General features: G+C 37.1%; 1 protein-coding gene across 1 annotated transcript; it reads left to right on the top strand.

Moving 5' to 3' along the window:
- On the top strand, window positions 512-9,803 carry LOC109728588 (ycf49-like protein). The gene is made up of 4 exons (XM_020259025.1): window positions 512-880; window positions 984-1,062; window positions 6,567-6,635; window positions 9,335-9,803. Exons 1-4 carry the CDS (start codon window positions 564-566, stop codon window positions 9,440-9,442), a joined length of 573 nt encoding a protein of 190 aa, XP_020114614.1. The 5' UTR covers window positions 512-563; the 3' UTR covers window positions 9,443-9,803.

Genomic DNA, 9,939 nt, shown 5'->3' with positions numbered 1-9,939 from the left:
TAACCTTTATCAAGTAAAGCTAGAATGCATTTAGAAGCAAATTAGATCATTTACTTCCGTGTTGTTTTGGTGACGGAGCATCCAAACTAACGATCAGCATAGGGCACATGAATTGATGATCAATACATGTAAACTTAATCTAAACTATTTAAACTATTTAAACTTTTTAAACTTTGAATTTTATAATTTTTGAATATCAGTTGTCTAGCAAGGAAGTGATTTCAAATTTACATTATATTAGCCATCAGTTTTGAATATATTTGAATATTAGGAAAATGATGCTGTGAAATTACAAAATTCGAAACTTAAACGGTTCATATAGTTTAGATTAAGTATAATAATATCAATCGTGAATTCAGTTGCTCAATCATGCCGAAAATAATATAATAATGGTAAATGAGCTAATTTATTTCTAAGGTTAGCTTCAGATCGGCCTGTAAAGAGCACTTGTTTGGGAGCTTCGGCCAGACTTCCGTGCCTAGGCACCAGGCGCTTTAAAGCAGACAGACAGTTTTGGATACGAACGCTCGGACTGTGTCCGCCTCCTCCTCCTCCGCCCCACAATGGCCTCTACAGTGGTAGCAACACTCTGTCCTTCTTCCTCTCGTCTGCTTCTCTCTACGCCTCCTCGTTTACCCGCCTCCCCTCTTTGTTCTTCATCCTCCGTCGCCTCCTCTTCCCATCGCTCCCGCGCGGCGCCACTGCCGAAGGGCCGAGCGCTCGCCTCGGCAGCGGCCCTACTGGCCGCCGGCGCCGGCCTCGCCCTCGCCGCCGCGTCCGCCAACGCCCTCCCGTTAGGCGCTTCGGCGGTGCTTCGGGAGCCGGAGAACGCGCTCTCCTTGCCCACCTGGGCCGTCCACTTCTCCAGCGTCATCGAATGGTCTCCTCCTCCTCGTCCTCGTCCTCCTCCTCTGTTCTTCGCCCTCTTCTTTGCTTCTTGATCTAATTCTTCTCTTATCGTCGTTCCTTGTGTTTTCTGAAAGGGTGACGGCCATGGTGTTGGTTTGGGAGTACGGGGAGAAATCGGGCTTCCCGAGTTGGAAAGGTCTTTCCTGGGGTATGGTAAGTACAAAAATTTCTTTCTTGGTTCTCATCATTGCGTGAGAATTTAGAATTTTTGTTTGAACGGACACTGGATGATGGTCTTCAATTGCTGCTTCTTGCCTTTTCACTGGGATTCCTCATTAGTAGACAAATGTAGTATTTTGCTAACATTTGTGGACTTGTCTAGTTCTGAAAATGTGTGTTACTATCTTCAAACGATGTCAGAGTGAGAGTGGAAATTCAGTTGTGCTGTCAACCATGAACCATGACAGCGGCATGCGCCGAGAAGATCTGTTACTTAGCCGTGGACTACATTTTGAATCCTTTCAGAAATGACGCAATTGCTATTTGGCCTAAAGTCGTGTCTTGTAAGACCAGAAATACTGCAACTACTCTGAGAAAATTTGCTGCTTAGGCTTGGGCTACATTTTGGAGACTTTCACGAAAAACAACCTCGTCGTGGGCTGCACTTTAGATGCTTCATCAAAGATGACTTTGGACACCTTTCTGAAGTTGAAGCTGTAGGGGCTGAGCTCATGTCTAGACAGTAGATCTCTTTTGACATCATCTCTTTTGGTAGCAGAATTAATAATCATGCTTTCACTGAACATGGTTTATGAAACAATTATATAAATCTTGTTAAAATCGGAACCGCAAAAAATGGGTTCAAAAAAAATAATTAATGCAGAAAAAGAAAAGAGAAGGAAAGAGCACATTGAAATTTATGTGTTTTGGCCATCGGCCTACGTTCACAGGCAAAGACGGAGCAAAGAACTTTATTAATGTCGAAAGGTGGAGTACAAAGAAGATCTCTCGAAAGACCCAAAACCAAAATATATTTGACGCGCGCTATCGTATACGGCACCTTCATAGCACCTTCGTATACTGTGGCTCGGCTCCTCTCAACCATATGCACCACCAACAACAACTTAGCTCTTAATTAGCTCTTTTGTGAATTAGAGCATGACACCGCTTACTAAGGCCGTAGTATGCATTATATAGTATATGGCTCCAAACTGGAGTCTAATTCTAATTTTAATTGAGCTAGACTTCTATTTATACTCCATATGAGCCAAATTAAATCTAACTTATCTTATCCTAATTAGATTAGAATTTAACTTATATTTAGATAACTACAAATCTAAACCAAATATAACAATTTCCACCTTGGTTTAATTTATAGTTTAGCCGCTATGTCGAGATCACCACAAAACTCCACCGTGAATTTACTTCTCCACAATGCTTTTTAAAGTTTCACGCTTCGTCTTCTCCAAATGCCCCATAGGACATCAAGTGCAGCCAGCCAACACTAAGTCCAAACAATGCTTGAACTTAGCAGTAGAACTAGCTTGATTGTATGTGGAAGGCTCGCCATCTTCTTCTATATCTTGTGCAGCTGAAAGAGCATAAGCAACCAAATCCTCATAACCGTATCTTTGCGGTGGTTTAATCTGTCTCCTTGCTCTATCTATAGCAATACTCTACATCTCAACTTTTGGGGTTTCAGTAACTGAGGTGTCTGACGACTCAAGCTATTCCGATTGAGAAGAACCCTGCAATTGAACTGTACTATTGGTCTCTACCTATACTTGCGTATTAGCACTCAGGGTCTCATCACAAGAAACACAATGAGGATATAACATTGCAGACACATCCCTACTAATAAGTAATTTAGATGATTCAGAACACCACAATTTATATCCCTTAACCTCCGATGCATAACAAATAAAGATGCACCTTTTAGCTCTAAGTTCTAATTTGCCTTCCTTTACATAAGCATAAGCAGGACAACCAAATAATTGCAAATTAGAATAATAAAAAACGCTACCTGACCATACCTTCTCCGGAGTTTTACAATCAAGTGTCGAATGTGGAGATTGGTTTACTAAATAACATGCCGTAAAAATCGCCTCCGTCCGGAAACACTTCGCTAAGCCAGCATTAGAGATCGTGCATCAAGCTCTCTCCAAAAGAGTCCTGTTTATTCGTCCGGCCACTCCATTCTGCTGTATAGTATGCCTAATGGTCTTATGTTTGACGATTCCTTCATTCTTGTAGAATTCTTCAAACTCTAACGAACAAAATTCTAAACCGTTGTCGGTTTTTAATCTTTTGATCTTCTTTTTAGTTTGCTTTTCAATCATAACCTTCCATTGTTTGAAATAATTGAACATGCCATCCTTACTTTTCAGAAAGAACAACCACACTTTACGGGAGTAGTCATCGATAGAAAGTCAATATATATCTAGCACCGCCATGAGTAGGAGTACGAGAGGTACGAGAGGGTCCCTAAAGATCAGAATGAATATAGCCCAGAGTACTTTTTGTTCGATGAACTGCGACATTAAAACTAACTCTGTTTTGTTTGCCAAGAGTACAATGCTTGCATGAATCTAATTTTTATAAACTGACTGCCAAATAAACCTCTCTCGCTCAACTTTGTCATATCATATTCATTCATATTGCCCAGTCGCATGTGCCATAATCTGGTGCTATCCGAATCTGACATAGAAGAAGAAGTCACCGCTGCTGAACCTGTCACAGTGGAACCTTATGGAACATATAACATGTCTGACAACTTGGCCTTCATCACTACAAGATTTTCTTTAGCGATCTTCATCAATCCATCTGCTGAAGAATCCTAAAGACTTTAGCATCAAGTGTACCTAATGAGATCATATTTTTTCTCATATCTGGAACATGCCGAATCTTAGGTATCATCCTCATCACTCCATTGAACATATGTATCTGAACAATGCCAATCCTAACAACTGTACACTTAGTGTGATTTCCCATCAATACAACTTCACCTCGAATAGTCTTGTACGTTGAGAACCACTCTCTATACGTACAGATATGGTAGGAACACGTGGAGTCCATAAGCCACTCATGTTGCTTGTGTGCCTTATCTATAACCGTGAAGACAATATCACTGCCATCTGATTCTCCTGCTGCAACACTTGCTTCTGCCTAAATATTAGTGCTTTTCTTATCTTGATTCTTATCATCGTTATTCTTCAGGTGTTCTTTATCTTTCAACTTGAAACAATCAGCTTTTATGTCACCCTTCTTCTTACGATAACCACAAATCAGATTTTTATCTTTTGACTTTGATCTTGATGTACCTCTATTAGCGAAATCCTTCTCCCATGACCTTCCTTTAGTGATTAAACCTTCTCTTGAAGCTTCCCCTGTCTCATTACTTATCCACATGTCAATCCTTTTTTTTGAAAGTAGAGAGGACATGACATCATCGAGACATAGAGTATCTCGTCCAAACAAGAAAGTCTCACGAAAATCCTTATAAGAGGGCGGTAAAGAACATAATAAGAAAAAGGCTTCATCCTTCTCCTCGATTTTGACATCTATCGAGTGAATATTCATAATAATTGAACTAAATTCATCGAAATGCGACTTAATAGAGGTACTTTCCGCCACGCGCAACATGAAGAGACATTGCTTTAAGTACAATTTGTTTATGAGACTTCATCATGTAGAGAGATTTCAACCTAGGCCAAAGCCCTGCAGCAGTCTTTTCATCCAAGACCTCACGTAATACCTCATCAGATAAATATAATTATATTGCCATAAGAATTTTGTCATCAACGTCCTTCTGCTTCACCATCAACGAATCGGGCATTTTTTCTTTTCCCAACAGTGCCTTCTGCAATCTCTGTTGCGTTGGTATAGCAAGCATCTTGACTTGCCATAATGCGAAACTGTTGGTCCTGTCAAATCTCTGGACTTCGAATTTCGTCGTCATCTTAATCCTCAAAGGGAATAGAAAGGCTCTGATGCCAGTTTGTTAGAATAAAAGCAGAAAAGATCTAGTTCGTCGGGTGCAAATATACCAAAAGAGATCGAAAAAGAGAGACGAAAAATAAAGCATATAAAAGGTTTGACCACTGGCCTACATCCACCGGTGAAAACGCAGTGCAGATTTTCATTATAATTTAAGTGATGTACAAAATATGCCTCTCTCACAAAACGCTAGTCCCAAAAATACACCCATCATTCTCCTCATCTGCTTCACCAAAATCAATAGAATAAAGGATATATTTATAATAATGATTAAATCCTAATACGAGTAGGAATACAAATCTACTAAGATTAGGAATATATTAATTAGATTATGCATAATTTAAACTTAATAGAATAACCAAAACAGAATAGCGTTAGAAAACTTTGTGGTTCTAGAATTCAAGACATATCTAACAATCTCCACCTTGGCTTGAATTTTCTTTCTTCTTCACCAAAACCCCCAAAAGCTCCTGAAGTGCTGCTGCACATGCATACCAAGTTTATGGAATACTTGAACTTGATCACCGAAACACTTAATGAGCAAATTCGTGGGGCTCTATGAAGTGCTAATCTTCTCATCTCCAATAGTTCCTTTTGCAACCTCTGTTGCATCAAAACAACAACTTGCCGCAGACGAAACTGGTGGAGCGATCAAACTTCTCGATCTCGAACTTCGTCGACCTCTTAAACACGCGAAAGAACAATCCATCTCTGATACCAATTTATTAAAATCGGAACGGCGCAAAATTGATCCAGAAAAATAATTAATGCAAGAAAAGAAAAGATAAGGAAAGAACACACTGAAATTTACGTGGTTTGGCCGTTGGCCTACGTCCATGGGCGAAGACGGAGAAGACTTTATTAATGTCGAAAGGCGCAGTACAAAGAAGATTTCTTGAAAGACCCAAAACCAAACTATATTCGGCGCGCGCTACTACATACGGCACCCCCCTAGCACATCCGTACAATGTGGCTTGACTCCTCTCAACCGTAGGAACGACCAATAGCAAGCTAACTCTTAATTAGCTTTTTTGTGAATTAGAGAATGACACCGCTTAATGAGGCCGTAGTATGCATTATATAGTATATGGCTCCAAACTAGAGTCCAGTTCCAATTTTAATTGAACTAGACTTCTATTTATACTCCATATAAGCCAAATTAAATCTAACTTGTATCTTATCCTAATTAGATTAGGATTTAACTTAAATTTAGATAACTACAAATTTAAACCAAATATAACAATCTTAGTGCCCCCTAAATTGTGGTTGCTCTAGGTTTATCTTATTGATATGGTGAATATCATATTTGAGTGCATCTTGATTGGAGAAAGCTATTATGATTGACCCTAAGTTGTCTGGCTTCATTGAAGTGCTAACTGGTCTTTGTAATTGAAATTAGATGATTGTCCTTAAGTTGCCTCTTTCTTTTTCTCTCTATCTCGGTCAACTCCAGATTGATGTATATCTTATGAGATCGAAGTGGTCATTGGCGTGTTTTATGGCTATTGAATTTATATGTGATAACCATACAGGTTCTTTTGTATCGATCTAGTCTAAATATATTTTGAAACTCCCAGAAAATTTTTACATACATATTCAAATGATCAGGAAACTAACTAATCTTTGAAATAAAAGCTCTAACAAGTCTTTTTTTTTTATTTTTTTAATTTTTTTTGCTGTTAGTCACATACTCTTAATTTTATTTTCTATTCTTTTGACAGGTTCCTCTTCTTGGTGGTGCGTTGTGTGCTTGCACGTGGCATTTCTTTTATAACTCTGAGTCCCTTGAGGTAAGATCGTCATACTTCATTTATCTATATTGTAATTTCTATGTTAGATTCAGAAGTAGGTCTGCTGCCATCTTCCTTCTTTACAAGGTCTCCGTATTTATCTGTTAGCTTAATCTAGTTTATGATTGGTGATTGTCCTACACACTAGTCCTGTAGATTATTGGTGATCTCTTATTTTGTTCAATATGCTTCTGTTCATCCGTAGAGCATTAGTGTTGCGTTGAGATTTGGTTATAAAATATCTTAAATTAATAGGACATAATACTGATCTATTCAGTATTCCTTAGAAGGTTGATGAACTGTTTACCTACAGATGCTAAAAGTTTAATAATGAAACTTCATGGGGATGGGGGTTTTCAAGTTTTCATTTGTATGAGTGACAGCTACAAGATGCAAGGAGCTTAGAAACTTATCAGGGAATGTCGTCATTTTCCTTATTGTCTTTTTTTTTTTCTGAATTAAATAGAAAGTTACTTAAAGACAAATGGTAGAGAATGTTACAATGCACCAATTTCTGTTATTATAGGTGTATCTTTCAACCATCATGATATCACATCTAGATGTTGGAGTCTAATTTTAGACTTTGTGTAGGAAATTAGCATATTGATACAATTATACGAACACATCTGTGTAGTCTCTCTCCTAACAGACTAGTAGTTGCTATTCACTTCAAATGATTTTCAACTTGGGCAGTTCATTAAGTTGGCGGTATTGTTATCTTTTTCCCCTTAAAAAAAAATCCAAAAAAAAACAAAAACAAAAACACAAAAAAAAATTTCTTAACAATGTTACTCACAATATGAACAATTAGCTACTGCCTAGGATATAACCATCAGATGGCACATACGAATGCATGCAGTCGCCTTTTTGCTAATTTTACTTAATTCCCTTGATACACTGGCCAAATTTATGTTAATCCTTGGCAAAGAGTTTACTGATGTTCTACTTGCCAAATGTTTCCTTTGGATAGTTAGGAAATGTTTATGTAGTGGACAATTTTTTTTTTTAAAAGAAGGTATTGTGTCCCTAAGGACCGTATTACACTTCAGTATAATTCACTTGAAAATAAGGAAAGTTTAAGAATGTAGAAAGCACTTCCTACGAAGTACCTTATGCTATGTTGCAAAGATACGATACGGGGTACGGATACGACAATGACACGGATATAGTGATATGGCAAATTCTAAAAATCTTAGGATACACTACGTGGGGGATACAATTTTTAAAATTTTACTTTTAATGAATATATAATTATGATAGGTGACAGTTATACTAAACCTTTAAAATTAAATAAGGTGATGTAATAACATAAACCAATGAACTCACTACCTTGTGCGAAGGCAAACTAAACTAATCGACTAATATTAATTTTCAGTTTTATCAAGCAGGAATCATTGATGCCAGTGTTATCCATTTAAAAAGTGAGATAACTTGTTATAGTTTTTGGATCCGAGGCACTTAACAATGATTCCATTCCTTGTTAGACCAAAAAAGATCCACCTAATGTTCCCCAAATATCTCTCACGTATCCATCAAGTATCCCTACACTTACTTGATTTAAAGTTTTTAATGTCTGATACTTCATAGAAGTGACACACATTGGACGAATATTGAGAAAGTATCAGTATCTGATATATACCGATACGGGCATGATGGCTAAAATGAAGTATCTATGCATCATAGGCCTTGTGCCTTGTTTTCATGTGAACAAGAGACTAAGGGAGTTTCTTCACCTTTTATTGCTGTATCTCTCATGCAATTACAGAATTATTGACACTTTGTAGAACATTGTCATAATCAAATATCTGTTCGGCTACAAATTTATTAATAGGACAGAGCGCTTCGTCCTATCAAGTTGTTTTAAATGATCGGGAATTCAAATTGACGATTAGCACCATTAAACTTGATCTAGAATATTTGAAGTGCCTATAGACTGAATTTGCTGATATTTGAATGTTATATATCTTGTTATTGAAAAGCTTAAAATTTGATAGTTTTTGATAGACTATATGAGTCGTTTGCTTGTTTAACGATGTTGGACAATCTAAATTGGTTGAGTTTTTGATAGAAATTTCTTTTTTTTCAATTCTCAAATCACATTTGATAATCTTTATCTCGAATTGAGAAACCCTAACTTCTATTTTCCTAGGTCGTTCATTTTTTGTTGTTCATTTATACGGTTTTCGATGCACTACATAATGATTTTCGAAAATCATGAATTTTGATTTCTAAACACTTCAAATACTCTAGACATGTTTGGCGGTGTCGGATTTCTCAGCCATCACAAACTAATAGGATTGTAGCTGGATTCCAAATATTATGGCCTTGGTAGCTACAGTCTCGCAATTATACACAAAATATGAGTAGAGATTTGCTTCTTTCTCTATGTCCTAATGATTAATTTTATCTTCAAGCATTCACTTATTAGTCAGTAACAACAACTATTCTTCTATATACTACTTACATTGTTGTTTTGCGTAATTACTAGCATAGCATAATAGGTCTTTGCAAGAGGTGTATATGCCAGCAGCCAGCAATTTCTTACATACTACTGTTAGGTTTTACTTCTTTTTTTTTTTTTAAATAATAATTAGGATGATCTTTCAAATGTTCATAATGCCTTTTGTTTGCATTTTGCCGTACTTGTGTGTACCTGAATTTGGCGACTCTTTCCTTGCAACTTTTGTTTTCTTTTGTAGGTATTGGTTGCAATTCAAGGAGCTCTAACAGTAATTGGCAACATGACCATGTGCATCGCAGCATTTCGTATATTTAAAGCATCTCAAGAGGGCTCCAAGAGCTCGTAGTTCACGTTATGCCCGCAAACTCTTTGTTTAATTATTATTGACGAGCTTCAGAGTAAATGAGGAGATGTATGGCCTTCCTATTTGTTGTAAATTTATGGCGTATGTAAATAAATAAATAAATACATACTTGTGTAATCGTCTCATCACACAGCATGTAGAGATTGATGTGGGTGAACGAGGGAGGGGCTTGTATTTCCCGTGTTCGGACCAAGATATGACGTCATACACCCGCATCTACTAACCATAACCATATGCCTCGGCAAGCGCGACTGGCAGGTCCGCAATCATTGCGTGTTTTGGGTAGAATCGTATTTTTTTGGTCGGAATATAAAAATTTCTAGCTGCATCAACAAAAATTAAAGTAATGGAGTTCTGCAAAATCACAAAACTAGTGATTTTTTTTTTATATAAAATCTTTTTTTATTAAAGATAGTGAATGATTGACGATATTTCAATTATTGTTCCATTCTGATGATTAAGTTAAACAAAATAGAATT

The sequence above is a fragment of the Ananas comosus genome, linkage group 24 (assembly GCF_001540865.1).
Source record: "Ananas comosus cultivar F153 linkage group 24, ASM154086v1, whole genome shotgun sequence".
Taxonomy (NCBI): Eukaryota; Viridiplantae; Streptophyta; class Magnoliopsida; order Poales; family Bromeliaceae; genus Ananas; species Ananas comosus.
This window is presented reverse-complemented; position numbering and strand designations above follow the sequence as displayed.